The sequence below is a fragment of the Perna viridis genome, chromosome 13 (genome assembly GCF_037379345.1).
Source record: "Perna viridis isolate PV_CMFRI_1.1 ecotype Kerala chromosome 13, ASM3737934v1, whole genome shotgun sequence".
Classification (NCBI taxonomy): Eukaryota; Metazoa; Mollusca; class Bivalvia; order Mytilida; family Mytilidae; genus Perna; species Perna viridis.
The window spans coordinates 25,266,189-25,286,033 of NC_142457.1; the positions used below are offsets into that span (position 1 = coordinate 25,266,189).

General features: G+C 32.5%; 1 protein-coding gene across 5 annotated transcripts in view; it reads left to right on the plus strand.

The window, feature by feature from the left end:
• The window catches only part of LOC148600083 (uncharacterized), a 92,096-nt gene extending 72,251 nt beyond the window's left edge, over positions 1-19,845 (plus strand). For all 5 annotated transcript variants that reach the window (XM_088558062.1, XM_088558061.1, XM_088558064.1 and 2 more), the window contains one exon: positions 7,530-19,845. In XM_088558062.1, coding sequence (XP_088414188.1) covers positions 7,584-10,328 — 2,745 coding nt within the window. In that variant the 5' untranslated portion in view covers positions 7,530-7,583 and the 3' untranslated portion in view covers positions 10,329-19,845. The remainder of the gene's footprint in view (positions 1-7,529) is intronic.

A 19,845-nucleotide genomic window follows, 5' to 3' on the forward strand; every position in this document is an offset into this window, starting at 1 on the left:
ACGTTGTGAGCATTTTTGGGTTTTCTCCTATATCTACTTCCTGTAAAAGTGGGGATATGCATATTACAACAATGTGTGCAACTCCATGTTAAAGATGGTGTTGAATTGGTGTTTCTGCTTTTAATATTGAGTATTAAAGATGGTCAGGAGTGGGTGCTGTTTTTGTAAATATCATAATTGTTTTTCAGTGAACAGTGTAAAAGTTGATAATTAGAAATCCAGATGAGAGTGATCTTACATTTTAGGTTATTGTTAAAACACCTTTATTTAGTTTCTGACCTGTGAGTGGCTAGAAAAATTTGATTAAATTGAATGGGAGTGTTATCTGTTGAATGAATACGTTCACCAGGATATAAAACTGTTAAGATCTGTAGCTATTGTTAACAGTTGGTGAAATCGGGTTTGAACTGGCGGTAGTTGTTTGTTCCAGTTTTTTAATGCTATTTACATCTGATATTCTAAATGCATTGTGCCAACTTAATGTAGATGGACAAATCTACATTAAGTAGACATGGGGAAAGAACTTCTGTGTGAATAAAAGGATAATTAACTTGAAGCAGTGAATAACACAAAAAAAATAATAGTCTTGTTTCTTGCTACTCAACCGACCGATCATATTTTTTTGCTGCCAACTCCATATTTCTCCGAATCATTAAAAAATCAAATGTTCCGACTTTTTATTTTTCCAGATTTTTGTTATTTCCCTTCTTCTGGTTTCTTCATTTATACATATGGTAACATGGAGTCGGCCATATTGGTCAATCGTATACTTATGACTGTTTTGTTATTAAGTAGCACTCCATATAAGAATCATGCAAAATTTGATTATGGTTGGAAAGCCTACATATTTTTATTTTTGATATTTTGTTTGAAATTTTATAGCAAACAGAACTTGACATGTGGCTTTTTATATAACCCTTGTTCATAGGAGATATAATTTATATAGAATGTATTGTAGAATTCAAAATTAAGGGAGATAACTCTGTAAATGATACTAAAATACAACAGAAACTCTTTGATTTTCAATGTGGATTATCTCCTAAGAACAGACAGATTGAAATGAATAATTATACATTTCATCATATAGACCTATAAAGCAACTTAAATCTTATTCTTTTCATGATATAAAGTAAAAAATTTCAGATTTACTGTGTTGCACTTTTTTGACTGCTGAATTTTTCAAAGATAGGCCAAGTAAACTTAAATAGTAGATTCACATCCAACCTTCATAAAAATAAATAGGCTGGGTAGGAGGATTTTATTTTTTTTATTTTTTATTTGTTACCAAGATATTTTCTGGCATAATTTTGTATTTGAAATATAGATATCTTCTTAATCTGTAGCCACATCAGTTGCAGAGAAAAAACATTGTTTTAGTCACCAAGTAATGAAAGATTTGTGTGTTATAGTATCTCAATAACAGAAACTGACGACAATAAAAATTTTGATTTTGTAATTTCTGCCCCAATATATAAAATTGTTGTCAATTTTTTATGGGGCAAGATGGCACAAGAATCAGCTAATTAGTTTTACTTGGCCTTATCAAAACATTAAATAATTTCTGAACTAAGTGTCAGTCCCTGTAAGAATCAGGCAATAGGTAAAGCATGGTATGAAAAATCCCTTTATTTTGGTAGTGTAATTTGACTATTTGCACCATCAGCGTAAAGGAAACACACAAGATTTTCCGTGCCATGCTGGACCATTGAGTTACAAGTTCATTGAAATGCACTGAAAATGAACATTTCAAGGGCAGATAAATCTGTCTAAAACCTCATTTTTCTAAGAATCTATCAAAAAATTTCTGAGCAAAGCCTGTGATACAGAGATCAAATAATGGTCTATTCAAATAGAGAAAGTATCCTTGAGTGATATTAAATTGTCAGATTGGTGAGTTTTTGTCATGCATGTTTCTGATTTTTACAAATACATACACTTAACGGCACCCTGAACAATATACCCTGTATAAAGACAAACGTGTTGACTCCTTCAGTTTCTTTGCATAGATTTATGAAACTGTAAAAGATGTCCCTATGTAGGTCTAATAATTTCATTGTCTTGATGTAAACAAAATTTTATTTAGTGAAAGTGGAGGTGTTGTTATATTTTGGGTGATAACAAACTGTAACAATGTGGCATTTGAATTTTAGTAGGAGATAAAATTGCCTATTTGACCTTTCAGCAACTGACAAAGTCACAGTCTTAAATAAATTTAATCATTGGTATGCTTTTCAGTGGCAGATCCAGAGGAGTGTGGAACCGGGAGGGAGATGTTTACCACCCCACCCCCTTTAATTGATTTTTTTTCCACAAATATACCCCCAAAAATTGTTTTGTGTTGCTTTGCTCAGCATTTACTCTATTTACAACCCCCACCCCTCTAACTTGAAATCATGGATCCACCAATGCTTTTTACATTTAGAAATTGTAAATTTACATTACAGAGAATATTGTACAATTAGTACTAAAAACAATCAAATCTATTTTCATGTTGGTCATATATAATGAAACCTGTCTAATTTGAACCCTGAAAAAATAGAAAACCTGTCTATTCCAAACCCTGAAAATTTGAAAAATGGTCTTGGTTTCCTCTTCCACAACAAACCCTCACTGCTCAATATCCTTGGGTCCAACAAATGGCAAAATGGGATGTGGGTGTCCTTGTGACAATGGAGGTAAATTCCTCAACAAACCCTCACTGCTCAATGTCCTTATGTATCTTACAATAAACACACATATATATGTACACTGCTCAATGTTCTTGGGTCTCAATTGGGACAGTTGGAGGTTGATGCCCCTTATGACAATGACAACCACAGCTCAACATCCTTTGGTAACATTTTGCATAATGGGAGGTTGGTGCCCTTATGAATATGATGATTGTTCCTACAACAACCACAGCTGAACATCCTTAGGTCACATTTGCATAGTGGGAGGTTGGTGCTCTTATGAAAATGATGATTGTTCCTACAACAACCACAGCTGAACATCCTTAGGTCACATTTGCATAGTGGGAGGTTGGTGCTCTTATGAAAATGATGATAGTTCCTACAACAACCACAGCTGAACATCCCTAGGTCACATTTGCATAGTGGGAGGTTGGTGCTCTTATGAAAATGATGATAGTTACTACAACAACCACAGCTGAACATCCCTAGGTCACATTTGCATAGTGGGAGGTTGGTGCTCTTATGAAAATGATGATAGCTCCCACAATGACCACTGCTCAATGTCCTTTGGTCAGAATTGGATTATAGATGTTTATGAACCTATACAATTTTTTTTTTCAATCTCAGTAGCATTCACTAAATTCTTTTTGGGAGAATAATGCCCTTGTGACATTTGAGGAACCACAAATTACATAGTTTGTTATCACCTCTCCATGTCTGAGTTGATTCTACAGAAATCTATGCTGGGCAATGTCATTACTATAGAGTACAGTATTCATAGGCCTTGATTTTGACCTCCAGATATACAATAAGCTAATGTTTACATGGGGGATCAATAAATTTATGAAAGGGTTTTTTTTTATTTAGAAATTCATAAAGGGCTATCATTGGACTATCATTTGCATATGTGTGCCCAATGGATTTGGGTCAACTTTCCCAGAGTTTGTTCACAATCATGCATCCAATATTCAACACCATTCCAAGTTTTTAGTATACCTTATGAGTTAATGCTATAATATAATAAGGTGTATAATTTAATCATTGAAACAAAGATATAAAATTTTTTATTATTATATAGATAGCAGTGTTTTATCGAATGTTCTCCGTGTAGTAAATTTCGATAATTCACACTGTGAAATAAATTCGGTAATTTCACTCTTGCACTTTCTTCCGTCAAAACTTCACAACATTGATATCAATCCGCCAATCACATTATTCAAAATTGATGTTGAAAATATCGATAAATTATGAAGCAAATCTATATAATAAATAGGATAATCAATTGGTTATCATAAATAACCAAAATATGGTCACTTGTGCCAAGAACGCATGGGGATTTAACTCGTGCGCGGGACAAGTTCCACACACTTGTTAAATCTAGGCGTTCTTCGGCACTTGTGATAATATTTTAGTTATTCACTCTTTCCCAATTTATTATCCTATTATTGTTTTTTTTTTACTGTTCCTAGAGTACAAAACACAAAAAAGATGTGAAACTTGATATATGAACGAAATTCAACAGAATAGAAAAATTGAAAAATAAATGATTTCACTATTAACAACTTATCAGATTTGGGTACACTGTCCTCAGTTCTATATATATAATGAAGATGTGAACCTTCTTTATGGAGAAATTTGATTATTTTTTTCATATATTTTTAGCATATTGGACTAGCCATTTTTTATGGCAGTATATGCTATGATTTTTTCAATACTTTAAGAAATTTTTAAACCCACACTGTATTTTTTAAACTCGCTTAGTGTTTATTTACATATTAAAGAGTAATCAAGGGAACCAAGGTTATAGCGGTAATCAAAAGAATTTAATCCAGGGACAAAGACCAGACATGGGAAACAGACATACACAACAAAGAACATAAAGTAACTAAAATCATACATACAAAGTAACAAAACCAAATGAGCAACTTGGACTCCACTAAAAACTGGGAGCATGGACCAGGTGCACCGTCCTCTGCTTTTCTAGAAACACCCGCTGAGTTGCTCATAACATGTCAATTCCGGGGTAGACTAACGAGGAAAGGAAAACTATGACCCGTTGAATAAATCAGTTTTCATGGTGCAGATGGATACACCATAAGGATCCAAGAGTTCATGATGACGATCATAAAACTTCTGTAGTGATGACTTCAATCTTGTAGCAACATAACCCTGTTCTAAAAGCCTATTTGTTAGAGTTCTAGTGTGATACAAAAAGTCAGTGTAGTTTTGGCAAGCTCTGACATAACCTATGAGTTGTGATATGAACACTCCATACGCAGGTGTTGAAGTGATGTTGCCACAGATGACAGGAAAGTTGACAATTTTGAATGAAGAGTCATCACGTTTGTCGTAAAGCTTGGTCAATAGTTTTCCTTTACCATTGATTTCTAAGTGTAGGTCAAGATATGAGGCTTACCTCACAGTATCTGTAGTATCCTTTATCTCAAGTTCTTTGGGGTAGATGCAACGTATCAAATCCCCAAAATTAGGATTGTTAATAGATAATACGTCATCAATATAGTGGAAACTGAGATTAAGAGATCTAACCAAATTCTTTCTTTCGGATCAGATCAGCTATAAAGTCAGCCTCATAAGAGTGAAGGAATAGGTCAGCAAGTAAAGGAGCACAATTTGTTCCCATTGGAATGCCAACCATTTGTTGAAAAACATGTCCACTGCACTACAAAAATTCCAGCATTTTGTAAACAACTTCCTCTGTATATTTGGAAGATGATTTGTAATTTTTTCTTGCAAAGTATGAGGAATCTCTACCAAGAACTATGTATTTGTATCTAGGTGTACCACCTTTTTTGGAAAAACAACGATGTACATATATGTACTTTTAAATGTCCTCACAAATAACATGACTTTGATGCAGGTTCAGGCATGTGTGGTCTTTTTTTGTTGTTGTTTATTTTACTTCAACCTTCCCAAGTGTTTTTTTATAATCATTTATCTCCAAGATTACCTGTGCATTAATTTTTGGGAAAGACTGAATACTGGAGGTTATAATTGTTTTCACAGTTTATGTGATAATTGGTTAGTGGTTGCTTGAAGACTTGTGGAGATCATTGCATGAAGCTGGTCTGACGTCAAAAGTTGTGGGAGATAACTAAAAAAAAACAGGAGGGGATTCATGCATGTGAAAAAAATACCACCAGAATTCACTTTTGTGTCTAATGCAGAAACCACATTAAGCCAGTCTTAGTTCTTCATTTGGTTATTGCATTTTCAAGATAAAATTTGTATACATTGTGTATGAAATTGGCACTTTGTAATACATTGTGTATGAAATTGGCACTTTGTGATACATTGTGTATGAAATTGCCACTTTGTAAGAGTTATCATTCTTGATTTGGTTGTTTTTAGTTGCAGATTCAAGTATGGTTTTCTCATAATATACAGATCTTAATTCGGTGGTTTTTCTATACATGTACCATGAATCACCATTATAGGTACTGCCTGAATTTTATATAGACTGGTACTTAAAAACTTGATTTTAACTTAATAGAATAATAAAAAGGAAAAGTTAAGTCTTATGACTTTTAGTAAAATAAGTCCCTCCTTTTTCCTCTTTGAAACAGGTATTTCAATGTCAATTTTTTCAGCCTAGATTTGTTGCTGTGTAAACTGCCTATACCGGTACTTCAAATTGCTTATTTCCACAACTTCTATCAAATAAATATATAATTCAAGATACTGTGGTGGTACTTTAATTCGTTGATACCAAGTTTCGTAAATCAGAAAAGAAACACAGGTTTGCAGGCTCTTGAATTCATGGTTTTGAAGTTAACACTTCAACGGGAATCTCTTATTCAGTGGGAACCAAATTTCGTGGTTTGGTCTTCCCACAAAAAACCATGAAAATTAGTACTGCACAAACAATAGTACTTTCACAGTTTTTGTTTTGAGAGTGACACTGTTCATGATTATTTAGTTACTGCTAAATTAGTGATGATGGTACCATGCCGAAAAGTTGATATAGTACGATTTGATGTTTTTGGGTTTTTTTTTCTGTTTTTTTGTTAGGGTTTTTGTTTTCTTCCCAAAAAAAAGTTAGTTTAGACAAGTGTAACCCAAATAGCTCAACTTTGGTTTGATGTCTGTCTTCTGTTTATCATAAAGGAGTACTGTGAAAGTACTTTTAATCGTGGATACCAATTTTCATGGGTCAGGGAAGAAACTCAAGTTTGTGAATTCCTGAATTCGTGGTTTTGAGGTTTTCAGTATCCACATCAATGGAAATCTCCTTTTCGCTGGGAAAAAATTTTCATGATTTGGCGTACCCATGAAAACCACAAAAATTGGTACCTGACAAACAATAGTTCTTTCACAGTATTAAAATCCAGAATTTATTGCAGGATCTTGCAATTGTACAGCAAAAAAATCATAGAAATAACTTTAATTCTGTATTGATTCATTTATTGATAATGGTTAAATGTCCTTTGGCAGTTATTAAATACCTTTCAGGATGAGATGGATTCACCAATTGAACAGATCCTGTTTTATACCAGTTAGGCCCATTGAGTGAGGTCTTTGTTGTGTTTACAACACAGAAGCAACAACCCAATGGTAGGCATGATGCCATCCCCACCCTGACATATTATTCTGAGTCTGAAGCAATCAGTTGTCAATTTATCCCTGCATTTTTGGTGGAGAAGCAATGACTGCCAAGTTAAGTCTGTGGTGTGACTTGGTTGGGCGGGGTTGTGGGGGGGGGTGGGGGGCGGTGGGTCAAACCTAAGACCTCCCACATTGGAGACCGGCATGCTAACCCAGAAAATACTAGGATGGTTCTGTAAGAATCTATACTGACCAATTTTGTTCCCAAATATTTAATATTTTATTGTCATTTTTCAGAATTTGGAAGGAATTAAGAAAATGGACCAAGAATAATTTTTAGGATTAGAGACAATGAGAAGCTTGAATGATGGGGATATGACTATTACTAACCCACTGCCTCCACAAAATCTAGACATTAATATGATTGGACAAACAGGGACTGCAATGGGGGAGGAACCGAGACGTATTCTTGTCAAACAGGAAGCAGTTGATGAGGATGACCCATCACTACGGCAACAGAGGTTTCTCCGCCCTGAGGTGCCAGAATTACCCAAACAGCATAGTGACCCATGTGGGCGTATTTCTAAGGAAACAAAATTTGAATCTGATTCAGAAAAGTACTTTACATATCAAAGAAGCTTTGAATATGATAAAGCTTTTAAAGAACAGAGATCAGTTGTTGAACGTTACAATGTAGAAACTCTTCAGTATCAAAGTTCTTTTGAGCATAGATCCGTGATACGGATGCCATATAACCAAAGTGCTCCTAACCTTTTTTATGATAAACAAGAAGAGACAGAGTCTTCAAATAGCTTGTTCACACCTACATTTAAAGATGCTGGATATCTTGGCAATTATCACCTTGCCAAACAAAAGGAAGCGAAGCAATCCTTCCTATCAGTTTCTCCTCGAAGCTTGGGAAGGGAAGCATTCCGATTAGCACGCCTTCCTCGTAGTGACGATAGCATTACATCCAAAGATTTCAGTGGCTCTGAGGATAGTTATAGCAGTAGAGAGCCTTCACCATATTCCAAAGAACTGCGATCACCATCTCCTCTCATTAGTAAAACTTCATCATTGGACAGTAATGAACAAATTAAGAAAATTCATCATATTACTAGCATTGTGATAACGAGTGACGACGACGTTGTTACAACAGTAAAAAGTGACGCAGACACAATGACCACAGCAGAGGAAGGGAGTGAAGGATTGCTTTCACATAAACGGGCATTATTTCCAGGAAATTTTAAGAAAAACTTACAACATAGATACTTTAGTCAAAAACGAAGCGGTTCATCATCATCTGATGCCTCTAGTTTTGATAAAGCCGAATCTGCACGTTCACTGTCAGCTTCTCCTTCCCAGGAAAGGAGTTTTGATGAAATTCCTCCACATTCTCCAAGTAAGTCTAAATCTTTAGAGACTGAATCAATATCAACAAACACCACTGAAGAAGGTGACGTATTCATGGAAAGTGTTAGTAGTAAAGTTCAGCGGCACAACAAATTTTCTCCACAAGGGTCACCTGACTTTTTCAGCCAACAAGGGAATGTTTCTCCTCAGAAATTTTTGGGCTCTGATATGTCTCCTGGAAAAGATCAAATAAATTTTCCCACTCACCCTTCTCAGAAATATTTTGGATCTGTGAATACGGAAGGTATGCAAGGGAAAGAGCAAGAACCCTTTGGTTCCCAAAACAAGAAACAACAATATCCGTTTCTACATCACCATTCAACTCCTGTTTATCCGTCTCCTCATTTTATGTCATCTGCCAACTCCTCACCGTTGTGCTCAGTGCCAGAAGGAGGTCATATATTTAATTTCAACATGTCAAATCCGTTTGAAGGATTTCACTCTGATCCAGAGCTGCCTTCTCCAAGTCCTGGGCTGTCGCCAGGCATCCATTTTGCATTTCCTCCTAGAGCAGTAATGCTGAATTCTATGTCAGAACTGAACCGATTAGCTGTTTCTCCACGTGGTTTATACCCTAGTCAGCCTATAAATATGCCTCTTTCTCATGTGCCGTCCTCTCATCCCACTGGTTTGGATCAATCTAAAGACCAACGTAGAACTTTTTCTGACTCTGATGCATATATCTGTCCCGTGTGCAATCAAGTATTTCCATCATATGATAATTTGGCCAAACACATGGCCAAACATTTACCGACAGAAACTGTCAGACAAGGTGATAACAATAAGGTCCATTACTGTAAAGTGTGCAATCGCTCATTTTCACGAAGTGACATGTTAACGAGGCATATGAGATTACATACAGGAATCAAACCATATGAATGTAGCGACTGTGGCCAAGTTTTCAGCAGAAGTGACCATTTAAACACTCACAAGCGTACACATACTGGTGAAAAGCCATATAGGTGCCCGCAATGCCCTTATGCAGCATGTAGGAGGGACATGATCACTCGTCACATGAGAACACATTACAAGAGATCTGCAAAGCATAGAAAGTTTTTGTCAGTCCCAGAGAGGGATGGAGACTTGAGGAAAAGTTCAATTTCTAGCACTGACACAACTGATTCTCAAGATGTTACTATTAATAGAACTTATTCTCAGTCAAGTGTTGAAAGTGTCGATTATGATTCTAGTGGATCACGGTCCATGTCTCGTGGGGATAGTGGAGAGAGGATGCTGTTCCCATTATCGCGGGGTGACAGTGGAGAGACAGGAGAGAATAGAACAGCTAGACCATGGTCCAGTACCGAGAGCGCAGTGTTTGAGGATACTAACACGGAAGGACGATCTTCTAAATTGCACCCTACAATTCAGCGTACTGCAGCAATACATCGAGATGTACCAATACAGAGAGACGCACTAAAAGATCCTTTCCTTGCATATAGAAAATTGAGGAACTGGTCAACAGCCAGCTTTGAAAGTGTCGATTCTGAAGATGGGAGATCAATGAAAGACTCATTTGCTGAGGACACTATATTTGAAGCAGAAGGAGATTCAGTAACCATGACAACAACAACTTCAACTAATGTTCAGATGAGTGAAAAATGGGATGGCCCTTTATTAGAAGCAGAGAACCTGCAGCAGAAGTGCTCTATTAGTTCAGAAAAGGAGAAAATAGATGATTGATTAAGTGTTATTTAGGATTTTTAAATGATTATTAGTAGAATTTTTAGGTAATGATTATTTTTTCACTGATCTAGATGACTTTTCACCTTTGGGTGACCTTTTGTAAAATTTTGTGAACTTTGAACTCAGCAAGATGAAAGTTTTTGAACGGATAACATTCCATACCAGTATTTCGTTTAAATTTTGGGACTAGATTTTTTTTTTTGAAATCTCAGACAGGGTATAATAATTTGCGTATTGTCAGTTTTGAATTATTTTTTTAAGTTAACAACTGCATAATGTTAAGGGTCAAAATTGTTTCAGTATTAGTTATGTAATAAGATTTTTTATTATTAATTTGATTTTTTTTTTATAGAGTTAAAATGCCAATAAAAAGAAACTGAAATTGTTGAATAGATAATTAACAAATTAAAATTCTCCATGTGTTTGAAAGGTCAGCGATGACATTGGTATTTTTTCTATATAACCCACCTCTAAATTTCCTGTTTTTCTTAATAATTTAATTGCTGACATCATTTTATTTGTTATTCATAATAGGTGATAATTTTGGCTACAAGGGAATGGCAGATGCATTTGTGAAGATCTATAACTGTTGCTGGCTTAAAGGTCATATTTAATAGGTCTCCTGTACTGCGACCTACTGTGCTGTTGTTTCACCCACAGCCTGATTCTTTCAGAAACTGACACTTAATTTTATATTCCATGTAATTAAAATATTTTATTCCAGTTTGCAAGAGTAAAATAGTTTGGGTTTTTTTTTTTCGTGTTGATTTTGTCAAAAATGTTTATTCCTTAATATCACTTTCTCTAAAAATAAAATTTACTGTGGAAAATATGCACCTTTTATATAATTTCAATATCAATAGAAGTCAGTCATGACTATGGTTGTGTTAAAGTTCACAAATTTTTTAACTGATTCTTCCCCGCTTAATCAAGATCGGTGAATTAAGGATCATAGTAGCACAAATTTTGTACTTTTTCTACTTCTCCAATTGTGACGCATTCCTAATATTAAAATGTCAAAGATATGAATATTTTTTAATTTTGAATTTTTTATCTGTTGTTAAAATATTTACATTTCATATTTCATGTTTGTTATTACCGATTGCTGTATGGCGATGAATATATGCCATTGTTAGTTGGAAGAATTTGACAGATTACAAAACTGAATTTTTTTGTAAAATTTGGAAAATTGTTTAGAGTTAGGAGGGAAAATTAATCCCAAAATTATTTTTATTTGACATGATCTCAGAAGTTTCCTGCATCTGTTCTATAAAAGTTTTTGATTTGTCAAGGGTAGGGAGAAAATACATTTGGGAGAATTTGAAAAATAGTTTAGGTAAATGTTTGTTTGCATTAGTCAAATCATGTGTAAAAATGTGTGGCATATACTCTCGAACATACGGCAAAGGTAAATCATTGTCTTTGTCAGTGTGGTTTGACTTTGGTTGTCAAAATTTTTAATAGAAAAAGATTCTTATTTCTACACTCTATTTCTTCAACGTTTTCAATTTAACTATTCTTAATACTGCAAAATACTGCATAGGCAATTAAGTAACAATTCACTTTTAAATGTTCTTTTCACCAATTTAACTTTCAATTTCATTTCTGTAACCTTTTATTAAAAAAATCTTATATTCTAAAAGTGCCTTCATTTTATCATAAAAGAGTTGAAAATTGAATTACTGCTATTAATTCTGAAAAATTACTTGTAAAAGTACATCTTGAAGCAAGAATGTTTAGGTCAAGTGTGTATTATAGACGAAAATGAGGCATAGCAAAATCTCTTAATTAAAACCTTTCAGTTTCCGACAGATTCAATACTTCTGATTGACAACAAATTTGAACCACATTTAGGAAGACAATCTGTCAGAGTGAATTTCATGTTTCATTATTTTATTATCATATGAGTGCATCTGGTTGATCTACAATCTTTAGACTTGTAGACATCAAAATGAAATCGTTGAAGTGCAGAAAGTGCCATTCTTACAGCGAATGAAATAGTTGACTTCAGCAAATTGAGTTGGTCTACCTTTGGTAGAATGACAATTATTTGCCTCTGGTAATTAACTTGACCATTGCCATAGAGATTCATAATTTCTGTCAGACATAATTTCAAATACCTAAAGAATAAAAGTATGCCAATTGTACAGGTAACTACCTGATACATTTTACTTTATAAAGGGAAGACTAGCTATTTCCTGCAGTTGCCTTTCTTAGTTGCTGTAAAATACAGTTGAAATTTTGACTGATAAAAAAGTAAGTGCTTTTATATTAAGTCTGATGTATGTAATCAGCCGCAATGGAAAAATATCTGGACTTTTTTACTGATGTGAATACCAACAGAGAACAAAATGTCCTAGTATTTTTGAACTTACAGAATTGGATCTTTTTGATTCATTAGGCACAAATATGATTTGATTATGAAACAAGGAAAGCATTTTGAATATTCATTATCTCTACCATTGTGCTTCTAATTGCTGTTATGAAGCAGAAGTTAATATGAAGTATGACAGTCTTTAAATGGAGATCATAAAGCGTATATATTTTGGTTGCATTTGTTTTGGCTTTTGACTATAAGAGCTACAGCAAAAAAAAAACATTGACAATGCAGTTTTTAACTGTATTATTGTGTTTAGATTATTAAGTAGCAGTCTTTGTAAGAATCATGCAAAATCTGAAAAAGGTGATACACCCCAAAAAAGGCTACATATTTTTATTTTTGTATTCAAGTTGTTTTATTGGTCTATATTATGAAATGTGTAATTATTCATTCAAGTATGCCTGCTCTTAGGAGATAATCAACATTGAAAATCCAATAGATTCTATTGTATTTGAATGTCATTCACTGAGTTATCTCCCATAACTTTGAATTCTATTGTGCATTCTGTACAATTTTTATCTCCTATGAGTACAGGCTATATGAAAAACCAAATGTTAATTTTTGTTTACTAAAGCATTTTAAACAAAATGTCAAAAATAAAAATATGTAGGCTTTCCAACTGTGTATCACATTTTGCATGATTCTTAGCTAGAGTGCTACTTGCATACTTGGAAAACTATTTATTTCAAACATTGATGCTTCAAAAGGTATATATTTGAAATCAGTCTCTTCATGCTTCTTGTTTCACATTGCAATGGGAATCACAAATATCTTCACATATTTTGTTTCACATGACAATATTGTTCTGTTAAATCAGTATTATGATGGTAGATATTATTTTATATAAGTGCTATTTATTTTGTACACATTGTGTGTAAAACATGTGTTTCTTTCCTTCTTCAATGATTTTAACTTATAGCCAAAGGAGGTTACTCATATCCACAAATACGAGGAGTAAGTTCCCGTTGCTAAAATGAGTTATCTCCCTTTTGTTAAGAACATTGAAAATTTCTGGTATATGAATGAAACAATTGGCTTTATATTGCTGTTATATTTGCAACTATCACCTCTTTTTTTTCTCATTTTTGTGCTGTCCCAAATATTTTCTTATTAATCCATGTTAACATTTTTGACACTTGTAACATTAGGATATCTTACTTCTTATTCAAAGTTCAAAGTTCAATCTTCTTTTTTTAATTTTCAATCTCTGCAAAAGTAGTTCATGGATTATCCATGAAAAAAAAAATTCTTTGTTTATAATTTTTTTTTATTCCGATTTTGGTTAATATATTTGGGTTTTCTCTTTTTACAACGATATTTAATCACTTTTTCTAGGAAACTTTTGGATAAAGATGGTGCTTCAAGTTTGATGAAGTTACCTAATGAAAAAAAAAAAAAAAAAACAGATAAAAACAATCTAGGAGCTTGGGGAATTTAGAAATAAAAAAAATGTCAGGTGGTTAATTATGATCCTTTAAACAAATTGACCTAATTCTCATTTTGAAGTGCCTTAGCAACACCCTAATCCAACGACATGTATTTGCTTTTTCAATTTTTATGTTTCTGACCAAATTTTTTTTTTATTTTACTTATTTTCAAATTGAATTGTGCAGGTAATAATGAGTCTGACTTTAGTTCTCCATGTTACTTATGTTGAAATTTAAACTAAAATTTTATAAACATTTTTTTTTTTACAAGCAATTGACTTAGAATATATCACATAGAAATCATTACGAGAGCAAAAGTAGAACGAAGATGTCTAAGAACTTGCTCAATGCATTTGTTAATTCTGTCATTTGGTAAAGCACTCTTTGTACCCATAGTTATTCCAAGATTTCCATTATATGCAAATAGATTACCATACAACCTTTGTATGTTTTGAAGGTAAGAGTATAAGAGATTTGCTAAGTTACTATCTTTGCTAGACAATTCAATAGATCATTAGGAAAATAATGAACTGTGCTTCTTTTTTGAGAAATCCATACCCTTCTCTTTTGCTTAGATCATAGATTTGTCATTGATTTTCAGAAAGATATCTTATGCAAATGTTGACCTTCTTATTTACATTATGCTAACACCTTTGTTTGATAAAGTAGATTAAGTAGCTTTATGCTCTACTTTAAGCGTTAATTTATGGCACACTTGCCAAATGGTCTTCGAAAATAATCATAATGACAAATGACTGTAGAAAGGGTAACTTTTTTTTGCATGATGTGCTTTATGAGAAAATTTAATGAAGTAAAAACAGTCAATATTAGAAATGATCATAGAAAAAAACATGTCAGTACATTTACATTTAAAGGCATGCAATAATGCTAAAAGGAATTAGTTCATTAACTGTATATAATATTCAATGACCAATAACAAATTGGTGGCAAATTTATTAAAGCAAAAACAGTATGTGCATTGTTGGGAGTACTTGGGACCTAATGTGACAAGGAGCGTTTTATTCATTTGTCAGTTTTTGATCCCGGTGATTTCTTTATTGTTTGTAAGAATCAGGCAAAAAAGGGAAAATTTGTATAAGTCAAAAACCCATCCATCAGATAATGTAATTTTATACAAAGATTTCTTCTCTCTTCTCCAGTGACATAGAGACAATTATTTAATCTCTGTGTCACAGGACATATCTTGAATTTTTTATTTAAATGCCTTTTTAGACGGAATTATTCACCCCTGAACTCTTTTACAAAAATGATATGGAGAATTTTGTTTTCATCCACTGACTGGTCAGATTACATGGTCTAAGAGGTGCATTATTTTATACCATGTTTAGTTTCTGCCTGATTTTTATGGAGACTGGCACTTAAATGCAAAAGAAAATTTAAAGTTAATTGTTTTGAGTGTCATTTTATACAAACAAGTCTTTGTCTTTGTAATATAATCAAAATGTAAATTCATTGTATCTGAAAATGACCATTTTTTGTTACTATTTTACCAGAAGACATTGTTGAGATCATATTTAGTTGGTGAAAAATTCCTTCTAAATAGAATATGGTAATAATTTGTATGAAATGGATTGGAACTAGGAAGTTTTTACAGCAATGATTCTATAGAAAATATCTAGGTTGCCTTATAAAAATCTGTCGATTTGTTTTTTGTTTTTGCCTGTAAATAAGCCAAAAGTGAGTTTGACATCTCCATTGAATTGAAGTATATACTTCAGTTATAATTATTAAGAAAAAAGTTTCTTCAAGTCATTATTAAAATTAGTAGTCAATAATTAGTTTTCAGAACACTGTATTTGAAAATTTTCAGGTAACATTGAATAGATTGGATTTATTAAGCTTTCCTAACAGTAAAATATCAAAAAGAAAAAGAAATGGAATTTTCATAGGGTCAATAATTGAGATTTCCATTACAGTCAATAATTGAGATTTTCACAAAAGTCAATAATTGATATCTTCATTAAAGTCAATAAATTGAGATCTGTGTAAGAGCCAACAATTAGATCTTTATAAAAGTCAATACTAAGGGTTTATTCTGGTCAGTATTTTGATCTTTCTAACCATCAATGATTTAAAACTGTATACCAGTATTCCATCATACCTCCGTTAAATTTCGGGAAGCAGCAGTTTGTTGAAGTCAATATTTTGCATAATCTTGTTTATCATTCATATCATTTTGAGCTTCTTCTTTACCTACAAAGAATTTAACTCAGCGTAGACAAAGAGCGGAAAATCAAATGACTCTCAAACTCGGTATCAATGTTATTTTAAGAAATATACATATATACTATTGTGATTACCATTCCAAGGTCAAAGGTCCTTGTATTATTTTCATTGTCGTAAGGGACCTAAGACACTTTCATGAATCATGTGCAATTTTGTGATATGTATGATTAGACTAAGCCTTAATAATCATGTTTGGTACATATAATGTACAACAATCACCATCAAGTCATTCAGTTGTTGTAGTTATTCCCCTTTAATCAGATAGGAATTACCTCCCTTTTGTAAATTTCTACTTCCAGTTTAGGGAAATGTGATTTTTTACCTGAAAAATGTGTGCTTTTTTATAATGATTAAAGTGTAAATGATTTTTTTTATATTGTAAATTAAAATATCACAGTTTCTTCATTAAACTGAAGTTTCTAAAAAGTACTCTATTCATTGGTTAGGGATTCTTAGCTTTATGAATATTTTTTTACTTCCTTTCTTCAAATACCAAATTAGCGGGTAATCTTTAAGTACTTCTCTGTCTAAGAGTCAGACAAAATGTGTATAAGATGTGGCACATGAAGTAAAAATGCACAAAGAAATTACTGTCAAAGTGTTTGTTAAGTTTGCCTTTTAAGATATTGATAGATCTAATTTAGTTGAAATGCACTATGGAAAAATGGTGGAAAAATTTTCCTAAAGTTTTTCCTTATATAAGCAGTCCAAAAATATCTATGTCACCAATGCTTCAGGATAAATATAAATAGCTTTTCAGTTGTTTTCTAGATGTACTTGAATATATTTGAGGCAAAAAAGACCAAACTGAGAAAAATGATGTGCCACTCATTACCTGATTCTTACACAGAATGGTACTTAACATGGACGCCATAAATACCATGAAATCATACTTATTGAGTTGCATTTTAGTTTAAAAAAAATTGTACACTGAAAACGGACAGGTGTTCAATTTATTATCAAGGTTAAAATACATTTAAGGAGGTAGACCTAGGGTAAGGGACATAAGTCCTGAAATCAGTGATATGTTTGAATCATATTCAATTTCACCGAAGCATTTCAAGCTTTCATTTGAAACAGAATGAAATCAGTCTAAGTTATGTTGATTTTATGTGAGATTGATGTACATGTATATTGCTGAATACAAACGTTTCAATGATTTGTTAGAGTTGTGTCCCTTAACCTAAGTCTACCTCCTTAAATTGATGTAAAGAGGCTTTTAAAATAAGTGTCTGGTTAAGGTAGATTTTTGGATTATTTAGGGTTTGGTTTAGACAAGTTTCATTATATTTAACAACATAGGTGAATAGAACTGTTTTCAAGAATTTCATATTTATTTTTTTGAATTACTAAATTGCAGGGAGAAATTAGTTTTAATATATTAAAACTGGTACTTAAAAAAAAGGGTGCATTCTGTTGATGATGAACAAAATTTCAAAACATCTTTTAACCTGAAAATTCTCATCGTCGGAAACCCTGCGATGGAAAATTCTATGGGATAGTGCAATTTCATTTTTCATCATACCTTATATCAGGGTACAAACAATGCATGTTTCTTGTGCTTAGCACAAAGATTGTCTTTGTTGGAACATTTTGTTGTTGTTTTTGTTTGCCATCTGGAAAAGATTGTGAATAAAAATAGGGTATAAAGACAGAAAAAATATTTTGGGGGAGCAAAAAAAAAAACAAACAAACAAACAAACATACAAAATGTTTTAATTAAGACATTAACCATTTATCATTTTTAGTCTCTAGTGTTGAACTTCTGTAGACTTTTTTTAAGATTTTTTATTGTTTTTATATGTATGAGTGACTTAGAAGCTTTTTATGCCAATAGATGTTTATCTATTTACAGGTTTTCATATTCTTTTGAATAAATTACATGGAAAATTTGGTTATATAGCTTTTAATCTTTTCGGGAAAATTACAGCATGTCTTAAGCATGTAATATTCAGGGCTATCCTACTATTAGTTCAAAAGACAGAAGTTCGTGCATTTGCATTATCAAACTACCATGTTGTCAAAACAGGCAAGTTTCAAAATCCGAAAATTCCTATTTTTTTTTTATTGTTAGAGGAGTAACCATTTCATTTCTTCATGTTTGTTGTGTTATGTCAGGGAATTGTTACAATATCTTGTCAGTTTATACTTTTAGTGGATACTCACCATAGATAAATCAATTGGTAATTTAAGGTTATACAAAACCTTATTTAAGCAATGATCCAGTTAAAGAATTGGAAGTGTAAAGGTTGTATCTCTAAATCTCTTGTGTTGTGAAGTATAATAGTATATTTACAGTAATCCAAAACTAAATCTTCATCTAGTTAATTATCTATTTAAGTTTTATTAAAGTAGTTGTCTTTCTAAGAATCATGCAAATTCTATAATATGTGATATACCCCAAAAAAGGCTACACATTTTTTTTATTTTTGTTATTAAGTTTACAAATCTATATGATAAACTGTATAATTATCCGTTCTTACGAGATAATCCAAGTTGAAAATCGAACAGTTTGTATTGTATTTTAGTGTCATTTATAGAGTTATTTCCCTTAATTTTGAATTTGACGGTACATTTTATATAATTTTTATCTCTTAAGAACAAGGCTTATATGAAAAGCCACATGTTAATTTCTGTTTACTTCATGTATAACATATTAAATAAAATATCAAAAATAAAAATATGTAGGTTTTCCAACATGAATCACATTTGCATGATTCTTAGCTGGAGTGCTGCTTAATTACATAACAAGTGTAAAAAAAGTATTTAACAGTAAAACTTTGCTAGTTTTGAATTAAATGTGGATTATAAACAGCTGAGAGTTTATAGCTTTCTTTGGAATATACTTTTTCTGTATCTTTTAAAAAGTATTTTTGCTATAAAGCGCAAACCTTTGTATGTACCAGGCAAAAGTTATAAAATGTAAACACCCTACGTTCTAAAAGAACTTTTAGCCAATTCAGCAGAAATTTGGAAAAAATTGCATTTACTGTGCATTTCAAAGGCTTATCAAAAGTTTATGGAGTAGCAGGCCATAAATTCCTTAGTAGGTGGCTCGCTCTACATTTGTTTTCAAAACAAAATTTATTGAAGTAGGTGGGAATAGTTACGATGCAGCCCCCATCTTTTGAAATCACTGCATTCCATTTTAACTTAATTCTTTAGCCTAAAGACACTTTTTTGTCACTGCCTGATTCTTACAGAGACTTGTACTACTATATTCCCTGGCTATATTTGTTGCAAGTGTTGAAGCTATGTTTTTAGCTTGACCAATATTGCTCATGCAGTATTGTGGCTATTTTTTTGTTACCATGGCAACTGATTGCCAAATGTTTTTTGTTATTGTCATTTTTGTTTTTGTTTCATTGTTTCCCACTATATCAGTGGTTTCTATGGTTACCTCAACGATTTGTCAATGGCCATAAAATATGTCATTAAAGTGGAAAAAATGAGCTTTAAA